Source organism: Symphalangus syndactylus, chromosome 10 (assembly GCF_028878055.3).
Source record: "Symphalangus syndactylus isolate Jambi chromosome 10, NHGRI_mSymSyn1-v2.1_pri, whole genome shotgun sequence".
Classification (NCBI taxonomy): Eukaryota; Metazoa; Chordata; class Mammalia; order Primates; family Hylobatidae; genus Symphalangus; species Symphalangus syndactylus.
Window position 1 is genome coordinate 90358271 of NC_072432.2, and position 21978 is coordinate 90380248.

General features: G+C 56.1%; 2 protein-coding genes across 11 annotated transcripts in view; one reads left to right on the plus strand and one right to left on the minus strand.

Moving 5' to 3' along the window:
* On the plus strand, positions 1-9801 carry MCRS1 (microspherule protein 1). 7 transcript variants are annotated; one of them, XM_055294994.2, is made up of 16 exons: positions 17-143; positions 1341-1460; positions 1556-1789; positions 1964-2102; positions 2514-2652; positions 3285-3443; positions 3590-3699; positions 4577-4685; positions 4986-5124; positions 7735-7810; positions 8136-8164; positions 8280-8372; positions 8564-8646; positions 8798-8885; positions 9130-9257; positions 9371-9801. In XM_055294994.2, exons 3-16 carry the CDS (start codon positions 1741-1743, stop codon positions 9455-9457), a joined length of 1428 nt encoding a protein of 475 aa, XP_055150969.1. In that variant the 5' UTR covers positions 17-143; positions 1341-1460; positions 1556-1740; the 3' UTR covers positions 9458-9801. The 7 variants fall into 7 exon arrangements, with proteins under 7 accessions (XP_055150972.1, XP_055150969.1, XP_063466652.1 ...); XM_063610582.1 differs by having other exon boundaries at positions 1556-1778; XM_055294993.2 differs by adding an exon at positions 439-504 and having other exon boundaries at positions 53-143; positions 1556-2102.
* KCNH3 (potassium voltage-gated channel subfamily H member 3) overlaps positions 9795-21978 on the minus strand; it is a 20188-nt gene continuing 8004 nt past the window's right edge. For 3 of the 4 annotated variants that reach the window (XM_055294951.2, XM_063610482.1, XM_055294953.2), the window contains 8 exons: positions 18889-19167; positions 18419-18618; positions 17730-17979; positions 13546-13763; positions 12147-12478; positions 11627-11733; positions 10842-10951; positions 9795-10748 (listed from right to left, as the gene is read on the minus strand). In XM_055294951.2, the coding sequence (XP_055150926.1) occupies positions 10149-10748; positions 10842-10951; positions 11627-11733; positions 12147-12478; positions 13546-13763; positions 17730-17979; positions 18419-18618; positions 18889-19167 (2096 nt within the window). In that variant the 3' untranslated portion in view covers positions 9795-10148. The remainder of the gene's footprint in view (positions 10749-10841; positions 10952-11626; positions 11734-12146; positions 12479-13545; positions 13764-17729; positions 17980-18418; positions 18619-18888; positions 19168-21978) is intronic. The other variant, XM_055294952.2, reaches the window with a different exon arrangement.

The window sequence follows — 21978 nt, forward strand, 5'->3', positions numbered from 1 at the left end:
ACACGTTGCCAAGACGAACCGGAAGAGATTGCCAGCCCCTGGTTCGTTAACCGGAAGTAGACGTACCTCACGGAAGCCGGCTTTGGCCCTGCGGCTGCTACCGTCGCCGCGGAGAAATTGTTGGATCTGGCAGTCTAGGAATGGTGAGACCTCGCGGTTCGCCTCTGAGGGTTCTCAGAGGAGTTGGGGGTGAAATGGAGTTTTGCAGAGTGCCGCCGGGGACACCCCCCCAAGTTTGGGGCCCCGCCCCGGTGGCGCCCCGAAAAGCTGCGCATGCGTGGGCCGGACCGGGTTAGAATCTGGCTCGAGGTGTTACGCATGCGCAAAGGCATGGAGACCGTGGGGTGAGAATGGGCTTGCGAGTTTACCCCCACCTCCCCAGCCACCAGCCTGTGGGTCTCAAACCAAGGCTACTTGGTGCTCTGCTTTGAGTTGCAGAGGTGACTTCGTCAATGCTCCTACCTCGAGTTCTTGAGACAGACCTGGACCGATCCCCCACCTTGGGTGTGCACTCTTGGGAGAACGAGGGGCGGAGGGTCAGGGAAGGAAGGGGAACAGACCCTACCTCAGTTTGCCGGCAAGCTCGGGCCCCTTCGCCCTCTCCTCAGATGTCCAGATTCTCAGTCGTAGCCTATGGAGCGGAGAGCGACAGGCTTACCTGGGGACAGGGCTAGAACACTGAGCTAAGAGCCACGCTGGTTAGAAGAAGTGGGGACTCAGGAGAGGAGCGCCCCGAGAAAGTCTAGTACCTGGGTTCTCTAGGGATTGTTGGGGCACAGGGTGGTTGATAATCACGCAGTTCCCAAACAGTGGTTTTTGGTTTCCACGAGATGGTATCTCATGGAAATACCACTTAATAAATCTTCAGTAAAACCCCAAATGAAAAAAAAAAACCGAGATGGACTGGTTGGAGTTTTGTCTCCCTTTCTTTTTTCCTGCTTTGGCCTGGGAGGGGAAGGCTGGTGCTGCTGAGCTGAGTGGACAGCTGAAGTAAAGAAAAATGTGGGCCAAAGAATCCCTTGTCTCTTGCTAGTTTATAGTCAAGGCACTTAACCTAGGAGATATCAGTAGAATTAGAGGGTCCATGAACCCTCTAAAATAGTATGTGTTTGCACACTTCTCTGGAGTCCATAGCTGTTACCATACTCTGAAAGGTGCCAGTGACCTTCACAAGACTGATGTCTAAGGCTGTTATTATTGCAGAGTGGGGCCTTATGCCTCTTTCCTCTGCTTGTGTCTTCCCTAGCTTATGGGACCCTGGGGGACCTGAGCCAGTATAAGGAAGTGAGCCTGGCCAGTTGGAAATCTGAGCCTCAGGGGGCCTCATTTCTCCTTTGCAGAATCTCCTCTCAGCCTTTAAGCTCACCTGGTCAGGATCCTTGGATGAGCCTGTGGGACCGTTCCTCCTAGCCCTGTGGTTTGGAACCAGTGGCTTTGGGACTGTAAGAGGATGGACAAAGGTAGTATGAGGCCGGGACAGCTCCCCAAATGCTCGGGCGCCAAGCATCTGCTGATTCCACTGTGCCTGGCACGTGTGTCTTTCGGTCCTGGCTAGGCCTTGCCACCTCCCCCTGGGCCAGCACCACCCATGTACCTGTCGGCAGAGCCACAATTGACTGACTTGCTGTTGAGCTGCTGCTCTTTAGCATGGCTGCATTTTGATGGCAGAGGGAGCAGTTGTGCCCAGAGCCCAGCGTGTCGGCATCACCAGTCTGACCCGAGCACCATGTGCTGCACGACATGACACGTGGCACCGGGGGAACTGCCCAGCGTGGAAGGTCTGGGCCAGGTCTGAGCCCAGATGGGATCTGGATGGCCAAGGAACTCTACCTTAAAACCTCAAGTGTCAAGGAGGCAGGGGAGGGGCCAAGAGGGCTGGCAGGGGAAGGGGGCTGGGGAGGGTCCCATTTGCAGGGGCTCCAGGATCTTAGGAGGCCCGAATCCACCATTTCTCTCTTGCTAGATTCTCAGGGGCTGCTAGATTCATCCCTGATGGCATCAGGCACTGCCAGCCGCTCAGAGGATGAGGAGTCACTGGCAGGGCAGAAGCGAGCCTCCTCTCAGGCCTTGGGCACCATCCCTAAACGGAGAAGCTCCTCCAGGTAGTAAGGGTTCGGAAGGCCAGGAACTGGGAACGGGTAGAAGGTCTGTGGCGTGAAGTGCCACATGCCTCCCCCTCTGTTGGGAATGGCTGCCTGAGCCCCTCTGGGGCCTTAGTATTGGCAGAGCCTTGTGCTTTTCCTGTCCCTGCTAAATCCTTCCCTGTGGGACTGAGGGCAGGGGAGGGAGATCTTAGGTCTCTGACGTGAAGTCTTTGTGGTGTGATCCCCTGTCATCTCAGAGGGCTGGAGTGTAGCAGTTCCTTGGCCACTGAACCGGGCTGTGGTGTAAAGTGAAAGCAGGCTGGAGCAGTTAGCACCCTACTGGACACCTGCTCTCTTTTGGGGGCTGGGGGTGTGTGAATGGGTACCAGGGTGGGGTAAGGAGTGTTCACTGGGCAGGACCCTTTACAGGTTCATCAAGAGGAAGAAGTTCGATGATGAGCTGGTGGAGAGCAGCCTGGCAAAGTCTTCTACCCGGGCGAAGGGGGCCAGTGGGGTGGAACCAGGGCGCTGTTCGGGGAGTGAACCCTCCTCCAGTGAGAAGAAGAAGGTGAGGAATTGGGAGACTTAGGGGATGGGAGGTAGTGCCAGATTTCATGTTTCCCCAGAACCTTTGCCAGCTGCCAAGAGCCCTGCAGAGCAGGCTGGTGTGAGGACCAAGCTGCCCCAGCCCTCATCTCAGATGCCTCTCTCCTGGGAACCTACCTCTCCCTACTCCCCATTTCTTGCTGCAGCCCCCACCCCCAACCCTGCCATTGCATCCTGTATCACATTCCGTGTGGGAGGCATGGAGCATGCATCTATTCTGGGAGCAGACAGCCTGTTCCCAGCATTGCAGAGTGTAAAAATAACCCCCAGGTGGCATTGCTTTGGCCCTAGACACTGCACCAGAAAGAGTGATTTCCCGGTATCCTCCCACCCAACTTTCACTCTGGGGTCGGGGGTACCTCCAGCAAAGAGAAGACCCTGTATAGTCAAAGACTATATAGAAGTAACTTGGTGGGATGGGGGTGGGTATTAGAAAGCTGAGCTCCTTTCCTGTGCTTCCTGTTGTGGGCTGGAGTTGGTGCTGAGGCTGGGGCTGGGGCTGCTGCCGCCACAGAGTATGTGAAACTCTAGTCATGAAGCGCCAGCTGACTGGATGCTGGCTTTGAGCTTGGTTTGTTCCTGTCCTCTGCCCAGGTATCCAAAGCCCCCAGCACTCCTGTGCCACCCAGCCCAGCCCCAGCCCCTGGACTCACCAAGCGTGTGAAGAAGAGTAAACAGCCACTTCAGGTGACCAAGGATCTGGGCCGCTGGAAGCCTGCAGATGACCTCCTGCTCATAAATGCTGTGTTGCAGGTAGTGCCCCCACCATAGGCTCAGTGTGCCCCTTTCCCCCAGCCTCCAGTTTGCACCCCAAAATTAGCCCAACAGGGCCCTGTGGGTGGCGAAGAAGGGTTCTTCCCAGCTCCAAGGCTGGAGCAAATCCTTCTGGGGTCTTGCAGACCAACGACCTGACCTCCGTCCACCTGGGCGTGAAGTTCAGCTGCCGCTTCACCCTTCGGGAGGTCCAGGAGCGCTGGTACGCCCTGCTCTACGATCCTGTCATCTCCAAGTGAGTGGGAGCTGGTTCCAGCAGTGGGGAGGTACTGGGACACCAGAATTTGGGTCCTGGAGCAGAAGAAATTGTACCAGGGCCTCAGGAGGGGTCTGGGAGGCAGGACTCCTGGAGGCTCCTTGGGGGTGATACTGAGGCCTGAGAGGCTTCAAAGAGAAGTTTCTTCCTGCCTCCAGGCAAGGGAGTCTGAAGGCAGAGGGAATAGCATGGGAGAGAAGACTAAACTGAGTGCCCGGAGTGCACTGTGTGTGTTGTGGCTTTGGGCGGGTCACCTCCAGCCTTTCCACATTGACCTCCTACAGTTTCATCCTCCTAATAAGGGGGAGTCAAATAGAAGAACACCAAGCCCCCTTCTAGCTCTAGTGGCCACAGGCTTCCAAATAAACTCACGTACACATGCAACACACACTTCCTCCTCCTGTGTCACTTAATGTCTTCAGAGCTTGGTTGGATGCTTAACACCCATCCTCTCCACAGACCCTGGCACCACTTAAGTTGTAGCTGCAGTTCTGATATACCAGGAAATGGGCTGGGCTCAGCTTGGAAAGGGGAGGTGGTAGGCAGTGGCTAGGGGGTGGCAGCTTTGGCCAAGTAAGGAGGAAGGACTTGGAGGGAGCAGCAGCTGGTCCAAGGCTCTGCCTCAGGAAGGACTGGGTCTTCTGAAGGGGACATAGGGGCCTCCGTTTTCTGAGTTGGCTGTTCATTCACTTGATAAACCTGTGGAGCCTTATCTGCTAAGCCTTAGGCGCTTCCTAATGAGGGTCCGGCCTCTAGGTTCTGGATCTCAAAAGCCTGTAGGTTTGGGGGAAATAGGAACCCCAGATCGCTTGACACCTTTCCCTTAGCCCTCCCCTCTGTCTCTTTCCGTGTCTAGGTTGGCCTGTCAGGCCATGAGGCAGCTGCACCCAGAGGCTATTGCAGCCATCCAGAGCAAGGCCCTGTTTAGCAAGGCTGAGGAGCAGCTGCTGAGCAAAGTGGGATCGGTAAGGCTGAGGGCTGGGAAGGTGGAGGATCCGGGCACAGGGAGAGCTGGACCACCTAGAAAACCACTGATGTGGAGAGCTCCCCGCCCACTGTCTGAATATGTGCACATACACACACATGCATGCACATTGGCAGGGGCCTTTGTGACAGGGGCCTCAGGAAGAGCCAAGCCTGACTCCCTGGGTGACTAGCTTGCTTCTTCCAGCTCCTGGGGGGTGCTGAGGTGGGAGGTAGAGATGGTAAGACAGAGGCATGTGTGAAAAAGCTCAGATGCCTAGAGAATGTTTCTTGCCCTCCAGACCAGCCAGCCCACCTTGGAGACCTTCCAGGACCTGCTGCACAGACACCCCGATGCCTTCTACCTGGCCCGTACCGCGAAGGCCCTGCAGGCCCACTGGCAGCTCATGAAGCAGTATTACCTGCTGGAGGACCAGACAGGTAATGCCCCAGGAGCTGGCAGAATGGGAGTGTGTGCACATGCTTGTGTGTGTGTCCGCAGTACTCGACACGGCTGCCTTCAAGTGCCCTGTAACAGATTCCTCAGTGGTCCACGGTGTCTTGTTCACCTCACATTGCAACAAAAACTACTTTCCAGAGAGAGAAAGTGGCTGGAATGGTCTTCCGCATCATGGTAAGAGTGGCCAACATTGCCTGGAATCTTTGGCAAAAGGTCCAAATAGCGGAGTTATCTGCCATTTCTTGTCTTTTGTTTTTTCATGACATATTTTATTCTCACATAAATAACACATTAATTGTTATGGATAGCATTCAAACATGAGCAAAATAAGAAAGTCCACTTTCCTGCCCACCCTTCACTTTGTTTTCCACCCTACAGGTAATAACCACTTTTTCTGAGCGTTTCTGCTCTTTGCCTGTCTCCGTTCTTCCTTCTGTCTTCCTTCTTCCTCTTCTCTTCCCACTAGGCCTTTAGTGCTGTCAAGCTGCCCTCAGGCCATTCATAAATCCCCACTGGGACTTCACACCCAGTCCGTCTGTCTCTCCCTTTCCCCAAAGGCCACACTGCTCCCTACTTCCTCTTGCCTCAACAGCACAGCACTCACTCTCCCAGTGATGGGGTAAGAAAACAGTGTGATTAAACTGGAGGAACTCCCCAGTGAGGTCTGTAATTTGGATTCTGATTTCCACAGTACAAGCACATTCTCACTTTCTAAAAGTACTGCCCATTGCCCTCTACATAGTTTTTCACACAGTTCGAACATGAAGCTTCATTGGTACCCGTCAGCTTACTACCAGGGTCCCGCAGCTTCTGCTTAGGAAAAAGTATTCCTGCAGGAGCATTTTAGGAAATCTCATCAGAGGGAGGCCCCATCTTCCATTCCTAAGGACCTCTGATTTTAGTGGCCCGGGAGCAGCCCTTTTTATTCATGTGGCTTCCAAAATTCTGCCTCTTCCTCAGACTCAGATATCACAGAATTCCCACAGAGAGAACAGACACTGCCTGGATAACTTTTCTTTTTACTGCTAAAGCTAGTTCCTTTGTCACTATTTTGAAAGTTATGCCAGGTGCGGTGGCTCACGCCTGTAATCCCAGCACTTTGGGAGGCTGAGGTGGGCGGGTCACGAGGTCAGGAGTTCAAGACCAGCCTGACCAACCTGGTACAACCCCATCTCTACTAAAAATACAAAAAGTAGCCAGGCCTGGTGGTGCACGCCTGTAATCCCAGCTACTCAGGAAGCTGAGGCAGGAGAATTGTTGAACCCGGGAGGCGGAGGTTGCAGTGAGCCAAGATCGCGCTACTGCACTCCAGCTTGGATGACAGAGCAAGACTCCATCTCAAAAAAAGAAAAAGAAAAGAAAGTTATTTTGTGTAAATTTATTTGTTAACTAAAAGCCTTATCATGAAAGTTTTATTTATTCCTTCAAGAGTTTTTGTATTTCTTCAAAAGGGATTTGATTTCTCCTTTGCCGTTGAGAGCTAGGAGACCCTAGGAACAGGCAGGACACGTTGCTTAGCTGTCAAGTCAGCGGAAGATGAGATTCGTGGAACTTCAGGCAGCTCTGGTGGGGAGGAACTTGATGGAATGACTGCCCCGGTTCCCCCCATATGGTCTCACTTCAGTGGGAGGAAGAGGAGCATCTGTGGCCCCTCCTCACTTCCTCGGTTGACAATTGCATGGCCACTAGCTGCTAGAGAGCACACCCTACAGTCCTGGGAACGGCTGGCCTAAAAGCAGAGGTTTTCAGATTTGGAGGGCCTTAATCCCTTTAATTTTCTTTTAAGAGACAGAGTCTTTCCGTGTTGCCCAGCTGGACTTGAATTCTCAGCTCAAGAGATCCTCTTGCCGCAGGCTCTGAGTAACTAGGTCTGTGGGCACACACCACTGTTCCCGACTTGCTTTCACATTTTGGCCAGAAAAAAAACAAAGACTTTCATGAAACAGTATTTATCCTGAGCATATCTGATGGGCTCTGATGCTCATTTTCCTATTCCATTTCACTTTTTGAAAAAATGAAACTGATTTCATGACCCCAGATCAAGAGACATTGGCTTAAGGTGGGGCGGCGCCCACCAGCACATACTTTCTCAGTGGAACTCGGCTGGCAGGTGCCTCCCAGCCCCTCACAGCGTGGCAGGAAATGCTGGAGAGCATATGATGTGATGGAAGGAGAGGTTGAGATTTCGAATCGAGAGAGCAGATCTAAATCCTGCCTCCATCCCAAACTAGGGTTACATAGTTTAACCCCCCTCCTGTGTCTGTTCCTCATCTGTAAAATAGAGCTAATGGTAGTGCCTCCCCTGCTTAGTTCAAGGCTGTGTAATCAAAGCCCTTTGCACACCGAGAAGCCCATACAAAAGGTCAATTTTAATTTCCTTCCCTTTCTAGAACCACCTCTACCCTCAGCTAAGCCTAAAGATGCTTTGTGCCAAATTAGAGCCCAGCCTAATCTGGTGTGGGCACCCTTGCTGGTGCTGGGATCTCCACCCGGCGCAGTCTGCAGCTGGTCCACTTGGCTTAGTGGTCGGCTCAGCATCGTGGGGTTCAGCAGGACCATTGGTGCTCACGCTTCCTCTGTCCTTTGTTCAGTGCAGCCGCTGCCCAAAGGGGACCAAGTACTGAACTTCTCTGATGCAGAGGACCTGATTGATGACAGTAAGCTCAAGTGAGTGGCTGGAGACACAGGAAGGGGTGGAGAGAGCCGAGTCACTCCTGTCAGGTAGAGCGCCTGAGGCTGCCCAACCCCCAGCCCTTGGGCTCCCGTTGGTGCTCGGCCCCCCTGGCTGAGCCCCCTCCCCTCCCACTGGGACCTTCTTAGGCTCCGCTGCTTTACCCTTATCCCCAGCCCGACCCCAGAGAAGGAGGCTGGGCCAAGGCCTGATGTACCGCCTTCCAGGCCACTTGGCTAAAGGGGCTCAGGGATGCCCTAATGAGCCAAGTAACAGGCGAGCTGAAAGGACCTAAATCTTCCTTCTCTTCTTGCCCCTCAGGGACATGCGAGATGAGGTCCTGGAACATGGTAAGTATGGTCTCATGGGGCGGTGAGGGGATGGAAGCTCCTGCCAGAATCAAGAGGACCAGTACAAGGTGCCGGTGGCCTCAACATCCCTCCTTACCCCCCCACCTCACCCCAGAGCTGATGGTGGCTGACCGGCGCCAGAAGCGAGAGATTCGGCAGCTGGAACAGGAACTGCATAAGTGGCAGGTGCTAGTGGACAGCATCACAGGTGAGGAGGCCTGGGCACCAGAAGGCTCACTCTTCAGCATCCTTTGCCCAGCGTGTGCCCCGGTTGCTGCCTGGCTGGGGAGACCCTCGTTTCCCAGGCCCCGATCCCTTCCCTTATAAACCTTGCCCTGGTTCCCTGCCTTGCATTCTGGCCCTCAGGGGTAGGCTCTTCCAAACTCCCTCTTCCCCCAGGCATGAGCTCTCCGGACTTCGACAACCAGACACTGGCGGTGCTGCGGGGCCGCATGGTGCGGTACCTGATGCGCTCCCGCGAGGTGAGGCAGGCCCATTCCCGCCCTTCCTAGGCTGCGTCCTCTGTCAGTGCCTTTCTCTGTGTAGTCCTTGGTTTCCCATCTTTCTCTGGCCTGCATAGACCTACTCCCCCAATTCTTCAGGTCCCAGCCCTCACCTGCCCCATTTCCCCAGATCACCCTGGGCAGAGCAACCAAGGATAACCAGATTGATGTGGACCTGTCTCTGGAGGGTCCGGCCTGGAAGATATCCCGGAAACAAGGTATCCCCCACCCCCTGCCCCAGCAGGAAGCAGTGTGAGGTCGTCCCTCCCAGCCTCTCGCTGTCCTTTCTAGCCCTGGGGCTTGGTGTCCATGGGGACCCTCGTGGACCACCTGAGGCAGGGATTCCTTGGTGTCTGCAGGAAGCAGAGCTGGTCCATGGAGGCTCCTGGCTCTCTCTGGCCTTTCCCCATCCCATCAGTCCTTCCCCATCCCATCATCCCTTCTTCCTTTCTGCTTCCACAGGTGTCATCAAGCTGAAGAACAACGGTGATTTCTTCATTGCCAATGAGGGTCGACGGCCCATCTACATCGATGGACGGCCGGTGCTGTGTGGCTCCAAATGGCGTCTCAGCAACAACTCTGTGGTGGAGGTGAGCTGGGGAGGAGGCAGCAAGGCTAGGATGAGACCTAGGTGTGGTGAGCCAGTACACCAGCTTGGCCCTGGTGCCACCTCTGTCTTAAGCCACCTTTGTCTCCCACCCAGATCGCCAGCCTGCGATTCGTCTTCCTTATCAACCAGGACCTCATTGCCCTCATCCGGGCTGAGGCTGCCAAGATCACACCACAGTGAGGAGTGGTGGCAGGACTCGTGGGCCCTCTCCGGCCTGTTTCCCCTGCCACTCCAGACCCCTTGAGCTGGGAACTCAGGCTCCTGGAAAAACCTGCCCAGAGTGGGCAGTGGGAGGCTCAGCTGCGGGCCATTGATTTGAGCCTTTGAGGGAGGATAGGGCTGGCCTTTGTGAAGCCAGCAGAGGCTGAGAACCTCGGGCTTCCCTAGATCCAGAGCCCCTCTCCATCTTCCTCTCTCTAAAAACAACCCTACCCCCCGTTGCCACCTTCACTCCTGTGTCTCCAGCTGATTAGCCTCAGACTCTTCCTTTATTGTTTTGTAAATAAAAAGCACCAGGTTCCAAAGTAGTTTCTTTTATTTTTTTTTTTTAATATAAAAATTTGGGGACAGGTAGAGGCAGGGGCACATGCAGGGGATGGCAAAGCCCTTCCTTGTCCTCAGGCCTCTGCCCCCAGCCTGCAGAGGGAGACCGGGAGGTCAGAGGAGCAGGCTGAGGAGGGGCCTGCCCCAGGGATCCAGCCTATCCTCTCTGAGTCAGGAGCCAGGTCCTCCTTTGCTTCCAGGCTCCCCGCCCTGAGCCAGCGGGCCGCATGGAGTCCGTGGGGAGGCTGCCACCCTGGCTTCACTCTGAGGTTGGGCCGAACAGCAGATGGCAGCACACCTGGCAACACTTGAGTTCTAGGGCTGGTACTCAGACCCCTGTGCCTTCTTCCTGGGTCCACTGGACTGTGCCAGAGCCGTGGCAGCCAATAAGCACCATCTCCAGGCTGTGGGGGTCCCAGGGCAAGGCCAGGCCCCCTGACCCTGGCGGGGGCTCTCCAGTGCTGGTAGCCTCAGCCTGGCTCACAGGCTCTGGGGGCCCAGTCCTAGCCCCTTCCTCAGAAGGAGGAGGGGAGGCAGGGGTGCTGGGCTCAGAGCAGAGGTCTCCTGAGGCAGGGGGCTCTGAGTCTGAGGTGGAGGTCCAGAACGCTGTGGCTCGAGGCCAGGGGGAGCTCTGAGATGCTGGGGGACCCCAGGGCCAGGGTGCCATGAGGGGAGGAGGCCCCGGACGAGGGTGGGGCCAAGTCCCACTCAAGACAGAGCCAGCTGGGGGCTGCAGGCAGTAGGAGGATGCCCCAGTGTCCACACACAGAGGCTGCAGAAGCCCGGAGGTGCTGGCTGGGCACGGCCCCTCTCCGGATGCCCGAGGGCACGGGCCCTCCCTGTGGGAGGCCAGGACAAGCTGCACAGCCTGGCGAAGTGACTGCAGTCCTTCCCGCATCTGCAGCACCTGCTCTGACAGCTCTGTCACCTTCGGGGGAGGGAGCAGGCGAGGTCAGAATGGAGTCAGCCATGGAGTGCCTGCCCCTGGCGCCCCCCTCACCTCCACCTCCCCCTCACCCACCGCCTGCCGAAGCTTGTCCAGTGTGTCTGTGCTCCTTGCCTCGCTGGGCCCACGGGGAACAGTGAGCAGGCCGCTCTCTGTGGGTAGTAGGATGGGGTTATCAGCTGGGGCTGGTAAGAGGAAACAGGCAGTGTGGGGGTCCAGGCCTTGCCCCAGTTAGACCACATTGACCTGGAAGGACCTGACTCCTAGGATCATCTCTTCTGGCCTTGCCCAAGGTGCTGAATTTTGCCCAAACTTCCAGGGGCAGGGAAAACACCGCCCAGCAGCCCTCAGCCACACTGCCTAGCGCTCTCCTTCCCCTTGAAAAGTTGTTCTTTGTGCCTGTCCCTTGCTCTGTCCTCCAGGCAAATGGACATTCCTAGGAGCTCATTTTACCTTGTCCACTTCCCTGGCCTGGAGCCATTTTCACCGCTGGATCCCCAGCCCTCTGTCCCCTCAGTTAGCCAGAGATTGTGCTAAGGCTTTCAGTTACATTATATAACGTAAACATCAACCCATTTTTTTACAGACAGGAAGCTAGGGCCAGAGAAGCCAAATTCACACTGCTGGAAAGCTGACAGAGCAAGGACATAAACCCAGTTCCTGGCTGCGTCGAAATTAAAGTGCTGGTCTTCACCACCAAACTCCCCTGCCCGCACAGCACCAAGGGGTAGTGGGGTGAGGCGGCCTCCAGGCAGTCTGCCAGTGTCTCTAACATTGAAGGCTTACAGGTCAACAGTGCTTGAGGTTCACAAGGCAAACAGGCTGCCCCACCAACCTAGACCATCCCGGGGCCCTGGTACCTGGAACAGGGGAGGGGCTGCTGCTACATTCCGGGCCAGACTGGCCCACGCGGAAAGAGAACTTGGGCTGGTCCGAGCCACAGCCGTCTTCAATGCCATCTACTACCCTGTGAACCCAGGCACCAGGACAACAAATCAATGGACAGGCAGCCACTGTGGGGTCATACGGGACAGGATGCCCCAGCGTCCACACACACAGGCTGCAGGAGCGTGGAACTGACCAGGAGCCCAGGAGAAAGCTAACATGGGGTCCCTTCCCCTAGGAGCTTGCGGTTTAGCTGGGGGGCCAGGCTTGAGCAGCATGAGATGAAAGAGTTCAGAGCAGCGTGTGCCACACACAGTGGAGTGGGACAGCAGGAGAAAGGAGGAGCACAGAAGGCTTCCTGGAGGAGGTAGGCTTGGCCCACATAGACTAGCGGGAGTTAAGATGGTTAGATGGGCACCTAGGGCAGGGTGCGCCTGCCCAGGGCCTCAGCCTCATCACCACCATCTCTGCCAGGGGGGCCTAGGGTCTGCTCACCTGGGGCTCAGATCTGGGGGCACATTCCATGGCATGGGGGGCAGCCGTAGCCCCTCTAGGGCCCGTGGGGGAGCAGAGGGGCCAGCCTCAGCCTTCAAAACCCCTGCCCTGCCTGGCCTCCCTCTGCCACCTAGACGAGGCCGGGGTGCTGTTCGACGTGGGGATAGCAGCTTGGCAGCTGAGGATGAGGAGGTGCAGCCAGGGGACAGCAGGGGGCTGGAGGGCTCATCAGCCGGGGCTGGGGAGACCGTGGGGCCCTGCTCCCCATCTGTCTCCTTCTCCTCCAGCGTGGACATAAGGGTATTGTCGCCGCTCAGGGAGCTGGTGTCCACCTAGGGATAGTGAGGGACAGGGAATCGGCATGGATGGTCACTATTGTGTCCCACTCACCTCCCCTACCAAGGCTTCATCTCCCGTGGAAGGGATGAGCCATCTTTGTTAGAATAGCCAACATCTATTCTAACTGAAGGTCCTATAGATGATACTATCTTTTTTTTTTTTTTTTTTGAGACAGAGTCTCTCTCTGTCGCCCAGGCTGGAGTGCAGTGGTGCGATCTCGGCTCACTGCAAGCTCCGCCTCCCGGGTTCACGCCATTCTCCTGCCTCAGCCTGTAGCCGGGACTACAGGCGCCCGCCACCACACCCGGCTCATTTTTTTTTTTTTTTTTTTTTTTTTGTATTATTAGTAGAGACGGGGTTTCACTGTGTTAGCGAGGATGGTCTTGATCTCCTGACCTCGTGATCCACCCGCCTCGGCCTCCCAAAGTGCTGGGATTACAGGCGTAAGCCACTGCGCCCGGCCAGATGATACTATCTTAATCTAAAATCTATCTAACGCCACCAAAGCCCTGGAGGTGTTAACTACCTCTCAAAATTCTAGCCAAACATGGACAACACCACTCCTCTACCAGGTCCCTCCGCCTAATTAAACTATCCAAGAGAATGCAGCACTAAAAATTGGTTTGGAATTAGTGACAATCCAGGAAAAGTCAGAAGCCCCTCAGAACAGTCCTGTTTCACCATGAAAAAACACGGGGCCATCAGGCTTTCTTCAGAAGCAACCTGAAGGGCTGGTGCCTGTCTCTGCCCTGCTCAGCCCCTGACCCCCAGGAGCCACCCATCCCTGTGCCGGCACTGGTGCATTCATCTTCCTTCACTAAGATTCCTCTGGACAGGGTGAGGCTGCCTCAGACAGGCCAAGGAGAGCTGGCAAGGGTGGCTGCGCATGCTGGGCTGGGCGCATGGGTGTGGAAGGGCAGAGGGTGTAGATCCCTGCCCGTGGGAGCTTTCATACCAGGCCACACTTCACACACAGCTCTCCACCATCCCCAGCCTCTGCCCACCTCACTAGGCTCCCTGGCACCCCCATCCCCTCCAAGCACGTACTCAGCACACTCACCTCTGCAGAGCCTCCCCCAGCACCCAGGTTGTAGCTGAGCTCCCCTCGGAGACCACGGCTGAAGCGCGGGGCAAACTCGGGGTACAGTGCAAGGCTGTCGTGCAGGCCAGCCAGCTGCAGACACTGCAGGACACAGTACGTCAGCCCCTTCACGTCGGCGTTGGCCTTTACCACCTGCTCCCGCCGGGGCAGCTCACAGCCGATCAGGTCGCCCTTCCCTGGGGAGAGGAAGCAGAGGTCAGCAAGCCCTGAGAGCTTCAGCCATGAGGAGAGAAGAGGGGGCTGCAGGTTGCTGAGATTCCTTTGAGGGCTGGGCTGGGCCTCTGCAGCTGAAGCCTTGAAGCCAGCAGAGAGAGGAGCAAAGAGGCCTGGGACATGGCCTGACGCCTGCGGCCTGTCTCACTGGCTCCCACATGGGCTTGGGGTAAAGAGCTCTGTGACCCAGGCCCTCAAACACATTCAGGATCAAAACCACTGGGCTGGAAAACCTGAATTTTAGCCCCGAGACTGAACATCAGTTCTAGTGGTTCACAGCTGGCTCCGTTGATTAGAATCCCCTGCAAAAGTCAGAACAAACACCCAGGCCCCATCTTTACCTACAGCGTCACAGTATCTACGGGAGCCCCCACGGTCTGATTGTTTTTAAGTCCCACAGGTGATTCAGGTGCAGCTTGTCCAGGAATCAGTGTTTGGAACCAGCAAAGTAGAGCTCCGTGTGGCATAGGGAAAATGCCAGGCATCCAGGCTCCCCTTCCTGAGCCCTAGCTGCCTCTGCTCTACAAGAGATGCTGCATTTAACTGAGTCTAGGGAATATTCTTGATCTCACCAGAAGGGGTCAATGGAGATTTTCCCACAGCCAGGTTAAGACTGCCACCTGGCTGACAGTAATTATTAAATGGCATCAATTAGAGCCTGCTGTGTAATCTCAGAGATGTTAGATTGGGGAGGGTGGGTGAGATGTGTGTCTTAGAATCAATGAAATAGGGTGTGTCTGTCCAGGGACATGTTGAGGCTAAATTAGAGTTAATGTGGATAAAGTGCCTCACACAAAGACGACCAAAAAGAAATCATTTTCTTCCTTTCCCTCCAAGATAGAACTCCCTATAAATCGTTCCTGCCAGGCGCAATGACTCCCAGCACTTTGGGAGGCCATGGCAGGAGGATCGCTTGAGCTCAGGAGTTTGAGACCAGCCTGGGCAACATGGCAAAACCCCGTCTCAACAACAACAACAACAATTAAGCTCGGTGTGATGGTGTGCACCTGCAATCTCAGCTATTCTGGAGACTGAGGTGGAAGGATCACTTGAGCCCAGGAGGTCGAGGCTGCAGTGAGCTGAGATCACACCACCGCAGTCCAGTCTGGGTGACAGTGAGACCTGGTCTCAAAAAAAAATTCATTTCCAACAGGGATAGGCACGCAGTCCGGGTTTGGGCAGAGCACTCACTACCCTCAGGGCAGCTCAACCACTGCCAGGCAGTTCAGACTGTTAGAAAGTGTTTCAAAAAGCATGGCCCTGCTATGGACTACCTCACACTGCCAGCAGCACACACTGAGCTCACGTCTCCTCTACATGTTCCTGGACTTTTGCTCCAACTTAAGTATAGAAAGCACCCCAACTTAAGTATAGTTTAACACTTGATTTTCTTGGTTTCAGGCCATCCTTCTGGGTCATTTTGAGGGCTGTTTGGATCTCAATGTGATCATCTGGGGAATGTGCTCTCTTTTCATTTGCGTCATCTGAAATAGGATAAGCATGTGCTTCTTGTCTTCATCCAAGAGGTGAGAGAAAATGAGAAACAGGACAGGACCGAGGGCAGTCTCAGGACCAGAGACTGCCTGCCAGGTGCAGCTCATCAAACTACTTCCTTCCTCACAATGGACTTTGCATACGCTTAGCTTCCAGCAGTTCATCAACAGAGGCAAGCGCCAGAACCCAGAGCTGCCTGGAGCAGACAGGATGCACTTGGATGTTGGAGGAAAAAGGTAGGTGAGGAGAGGGTATGAAGGCAAAGCAGAGAACCCCGCCATGATTGGGGTCAGGGAACCAGGCATTCACCAGGGCATCTACAGCCTCCAAGTCAACAGGGAAGTAGTTCGCCCAAAACATATAGAAGGTGACAGGATGGATCAACAGTGGCATAAGTCCTGGTGCTAGGGACATTGTAGAGGCAAAGGCGCAGGGCCATTCTTGTGGCACTGAATACTGCACACTGAACGTGGCTATTCTGAGACATGGTGCCTGGCACCAGCGAAGGCATGCTCTGAGAGGACCTGTGCCAGCTCCCAGCCACACAACTCCCTCGGCTCCAGGCTGAAAACCATCTGTTTCGTAATCCACTCGTCAATCCTGCTTTGGATTCTCCAGTCTACAGTGGTGAAAATCTGTCCTTGTGCCCTTCGGAATGTCTCCAAGGATTGCCAGCTACACTTGACTGGCATAACTCCATTTTCTCATGCTGGCATAAACCGCATGTAGGCTCAAAAGCTGAACTCATGAAAGATGTAAAACAAAGGGTGTGAACAGCCTGTCCTCACTCTCGGGATCTAAGACCTCGGGATCTAAGACTTCCTCTTGTTTCCGGCTGGAAGGTCATTCTCTTCAAGGGAGCAAGGATGGACACACAGTAGCTGCGTCTGGTGACACCGCCCCACCTTCCTGGCCCTTTCCTGCTTCTCATCTCATCTTGATTGTGGATTGCCAGAGAATGAGAAACCTCAGCCCCAGGGCTTCGGCAGTCCCCACAGTGAATCTACACGTGCCTTGGCTGCCTGAGGATTCGATGTCATCAGCAGTGGTCAGGTCACCACCTCCCCACATGTACAAGTCCTTGACTACTCACACTGGTCACATGTTCCTTGTCCTCTAGGGTCACGGTGATAGTCTCTTGCAGCCATAAAGCTCTGCTCCTCTTTAGTGTTTTTTTTTTTTTTTTTTTTTTTTTGAGACAGAGTCTTGCTTATTGCCCAGGCTGGAGTGCAGTGGTGCAATCTTGGCTCACTGCAATCTCCACCTCCTGGGTATAAGCGATTCTTCTGCCTCAGCCTCCCAAGTAGCTTGGATTACAGGTGTCCGCCACCATACCCAGCTAATTTTTGTATTTTTAGTAGATACAGGATTTCACCATGTTGGCCAGGCTGGTCTTGAACTCCTGACCTCAAATGATCTGCCTGCCTCGGACTGCCAAAGTGCTGGAATTACAGGCTTGAGCCACCGCGCCCAGTCCTTTAGTGGCTTTTCACAGACACAGCCCCATGTTTCCCTGAGGGTTGGAATGTGCTCTCCCAAATCCTAGGGTGCAGGTCCAACCCTCCTAACGATGGTTTCCTCCCTGCCAGTCCCAATTCCCCCCAGAGCACCTGGGAGCCCCGTGGAAGAAGCATGAGACTTGGCGCCAGGTGGATGGGGCTCCAGCCCTGGCTGGCCAATTCCTAGCTGTTCATTAACCTCTCTGACCTTGGTTTCCTGCTATGCAAAATAGGAATAATCGGTTTTGTGAGGTTAGAGTGAGACGAAGCGTGTAAGGAGCTGGGACACGGCTAGTCATGCTGTGAGCCCCCTGTGATCAGCACTACTATTGTGTCCATTCCACACCTGCAATTTCTTCGTCTGCGTCTAGGGAACTGATTTCCTTTTCCACCTCCTTCTTTTGCCAAGAAGGGAAGTATATACACTGTAGATACCATTTCATCAGAACGAGTCTCCCTGGCTGTTTGGAGACTGAGCTCTGTCACCAGTCTGGGCTCTGGGCCTGCTCTGTGATCTGCCCCAGGAACGTCACATCTCACCGTTCCTGGGGGACCACAAGGACAGCTTTTCTTCCTCCCTTTTTTAGCCCTGCCTGACACTCTCCCCAGCACTTCCATCCCCAGCTTCTGATTTTCCTCCTGAAGGAAGGGCAGCTCCCCTCTGTCCCCCATAGACTGGCTCCTTTCAAAGGCTGGCCTTCCACTCGCTCGGCCCCAGGGACACCTGCGAGATCGTGTCCACCTCCTCACGCTGCCACCTAGCAGTCACTGGGGCTTCTCTGAGCTTTGACCAGGACTCCGTAACTACTCCTGACTCCACCCTGGCTGTTTCTCTCTCAGTGGCCTTGTGGAGGTCCCCTCTCCGGGTTTTCCACAGATTGGGGCCATGGTCTCACACACACATGCCCCCATGCCCTCTCTCCCACCCTCACAAACCTAGGATGGCGAGCACGGTGCCACCCTTGAGCACCTCCATGGAGCCAGAGCAGACAAAGTAGAGGGCCTGCAGGGCATCGCCTTGGTGGATGAGGTACTCGCCCGGTGTGCAGAAGGCGGGCCGCAGGGCCAGAGACAGTGCCCGCAGGCAGCCGCGGCTGGCTGCCTCAAACAGTGGCAGCTGCAGGACCTCCTTGTGCAGGTGCATGGCGATGTCTGCGCGCAGCTCGTCAGGGAGGCTCTGCAGCAGCTGCGGGCGAGCAGGTGCGGGGGCGGGGGGGTTGGGAGTGGCAGAAGAGGAGGTGGCCTCCAGCCAGCCCCTCTCCACCCTGGCAGGCCTCAGGAACAGGGGAGGCATGGGAGGGACCTGAGGCCTCTCTCACAAGTCCAAGCTCCACACAGGGTGGCAGCGACGGGGCTTCCTCCACCTCCCTCTCAATCACTTTAGCGCCCAGAGCAGCCCAGCTTCCCACCTCAGTGAGCACCAAGCCCCTAGACCTAACTGGGGTTCAGAGGGCCCTCCAAGCCTTCTTAGCTGCCCTCTGTCCCATGCCGCTCTCTCCCTAAGAGAGAAGGGAGGCACAGGGGCCAAAATTCTGCATTCATCCTCCCCCACTCCTGATAATTCTAGGCCATTGCAAACCCCCTGAGGGAGCAAAGGCTAGCAGGCCCAGCCCTGGAGGCCGCACCTCGGTGGTGTCGATGCCGTTGTTCACCGCCCAGGTGGCCTGGAAGTACTCCAGCATGCGCTGCTTGAGGGGCTTGGGGATGCGGTGGATGCGGATGTAGTCGCGCAGGTCGCGCGTGCGGCTGTGGTACAGAAAGCGGCGGGCGTACATGCGCTGGATGATGGCCGTCACGTTCCCGAACACGACCGCGTGCATCAGGGCTGGGGGCGGGGGGTGACGACAGGGGGTCACCTAGGGGACCTGGCCCGGCCTGACACCACGCTGGGCTCATCTGTCCCGGCCCCGCACGCTCCTAGGCGAGGCCCGAGGGCCGCTGTGCGGGCGCAGTCTCCCCCACCCCCGGCCTCGGGTTCCGCGGCCACCTAAGGCGGAAGAGCCCCCGGCCTCAGGTCCCCGGGGGAGTGGGACGGCGCCGCCTGCAGGCAGAAGTCTGGGAGTGGCCCCGGGAAGACGCGCGCGGCCGGGCTCACCGCCGATGAGCATGGTGCAGATGGAGAAGATCTTCTCGGTGTCCGTGTTGGCGGACACGTTGCCGAAGCCCACGCTGGTGAGGCTGCTGAGTGCGAAGTAGAGGGAGGTGATGTAGGCGCTGCGCAGCGACGGGCCGCCCAGCAGCTCCAGCCCTGTCCCGTTGGCCTCGCTGCTGCTGCTGCAGTTGTCACTCTGGCCGGAGCTGTTCCCTCCAGCTGGCCTCCGGCCCACCAGGTAGTAGGGAGTCTCCAGTCGGCGGGCCAGCTCCTGCAGCCAGCCTGAGGGGGGAACAGGAGGGCCTGAGCAGGCAGGAAGACTGTGGGCGAGGATGCCGGGCCCTTGGGGTGGGGACACGCAGACACAGACCCAGCCCCATGGCTTCCCGCCGCTTTGCCCCTTCACTGCCAGCCTAGCACACCCCTCTCCACCCCCTCAACCCTCAGAAGAGCCTGCCATTTCCCCAGCCAGCTCCTATTGGCACTGAGGATGACACAGGGGAAATCACACCCCTTCCGCCGTGGCTGGCACCCATCCCAGGTGACGGGCCCAGTCGGAGGGCCTGGCTGGCGTGAGCAAAAGGACCGGGGTGCTCACTGCATTCAACCACAGCCTCAACCCCAAAAGATGGATGGTGAGGCCACCTCCGCCCTCACCTCCACCTGTCCAACGGGACTCCTCTTCCTGCATTTCTCTGAGCCCATCAGCTCCAGAAGGCCCTCCCTCCCCTCCCCATTCAGTCTCATCCCTCCCCACAGCCACACAAACCACTCAGCCTCACACACAGGTCCCAAGCACGCCTGCATGGACATGTACACACACTGTTAAGGCTATGTGTGTGCCCCATATAGTCAAGAAGACAAGGACACATGTATGCCCCTTACAGGCGCCTCGCCACAGCCACTCACACTGAAAAGGCCTGTGCACACTTGGGAGAGGGACAAAGGTACACTGGTGCCTGCACGCTGTCACTCAGGCAGGGGGTGGAGACACACTTTTGTGGAGAAGACCACACAGGTGAATACATTCACACAGGTGCGCGCACATGCACACACACACATACACACACACACGTAGTCACAGGCTAGACTGGGCCACAGAGCAGTGGCTGGATTGCCCCTCAGCCCGAAGTTCTCCCCCTGGCCTTGGCATGGAGTAGGGTTGTGCACTGAGGTCTCTCCCAAGCCTGTATGCTGGGAGTCACTCTTAAGCCTAGCTGGAGGGTTGCAGGAGCTCTAGGGTGTTGGGTGGGGGATCCCAAGGTCCACAGGGTCCTGGCAGAGCTGGGGGCCATGGGGTGCAAGGGAGAGAGGACAGATTGGCTGATCTAGAATGGTGAGGCAGAGGGTATGTGTGGCTGTGGTTTGGGGTCACAGGATGCAGTTGGACCCCACCTCTCCACTTGTGCCCTGCTCCTCCCACCTCAGCACAGACCCCCACTCCAGTATCTCCCCAACACTTTAGGCATGTGGGTCCTGTGGCCCCACACACTTGTCATCCACCCACTCATTGATTCAGCAACCTCACACACTGTGTGCCAGGAGCTGGGGGCCCCACAGGAGCTCCCTGAGGGCTCCAGTTCCGAAGGGCAGGTGACATAGGGCCAGAACTACATCTCAGAGGTGCCACACGACAGGAAGGGAGGGGGGCTCGAACCAAGTGCCATGGGCTAGGGCTAGAAGGCTTCTGGAAGAAGGGACATTTGTGCTTGGTTTCAAAGGGTAGTTAGGGTTTTGATACAAAGAAACTGAGGGGGTCATTCCTGGTGGAGGGGCAGGCACGAGCCAAACCTGGAGACTGATATTTTAAGACAAGTACCGGCAAACAGCTCCGTTTGGCTAGAATGTGGGGTTAACACTGAGGGCACTGCGTTCCAGGCTAAGGAATTTAGGAGGAGGCACTGACACCTGCACCAAGGTGGGGGCCCACCTTCCCGTTATCTGAGATGTGCTATAAGAATGCAGTGGAGTACATGGTTGGGCGCGGTGGCTCATGCATGTAATCCCAGCACTTTGGGAGGCCGAGGTGGGCAGATCACAAGGTCAGGAGTTCGAGACCAGCCTGACCAACATGGTGAAACCCCCATCTCTACTAAAAATATAAAAATTAGCCGGGCGTGGTGGCACATGCCTGTAATCCCAGCTACTCCGGAGACTGAGGCAGAAGAATTGCTTGAACACGGGAGGCGGAGGTTGCAGTGAGCCAAGATTGCGCCGTTGCACTCCAGTCCGGGTGACAGAGTGAGGCTGTCTCCAAAAAAAAAAAAAAAATTGGAGTACGTGAAACTCTTCACAGTCACTGTTTAGTTGGCCTCTGAGGGTGAAGCCACCCAAAGCCAGATGCCTAGGATAGGGAAGGTGGGGAGAAGCAGCAGGACACAGGGGAGGGTGGCAGGGAGGCCTCTGATCTCTCAGTCTTGGCCATGGGGCATCAGCAGCCCCTGAAGCTGGGGCCAGGATTGTGCCTCCAGGTGGGCGGGGTCAGGCCAGCAGGAGCTGTCCCGGAGGCTGGGGGCTCGCACACCAAGGAGTGCCCTGAGTTCTCTCCCTCAATACTCAGCACAGTCTTGTGAAAATCCAGCCCACCTCCACCGGGCTAGTGGGAACCTGGGGAAGGAACTCTGTCCACATCATGGGCAGTGGAAAAGGAAGCCTAGACAAGGAAGCATGGAGAAGGAGCCGCCCACCGGACTGAACTGGGCCAGCCGCCCACCCACCCACCTCAGCCTCACCTCCCCTACAAGGAACTCTCCTGCCAGGGCTGGACTTGGAGAGGTCTAGGTTTGGCGCCAACCCGGTTAGGGGGCAGATTCCCTGGAGAAAGAGAAGATGATGGTGTGAATAACTTGTAAAGTCTCTAAATGTAGACTAGTACCGGCTCCAATGGAACGAAACCACCCTGGAACTCAGGGGTCAAGGGTGAAAGAATATAATGTGTATCTGCAAGAGTCGACCCACCCTTGCCCACCCTGTGGAGCTCAGAGACTCTTGGGAGCCAGAGGTGTTCTTAATGTCAGATCAGCAACCCCTGTGAGGTGGTTGGAAGAGAGGAGCCTCGTGGACACAAGACCAAGGGTGTCTGGGTCCCATTTC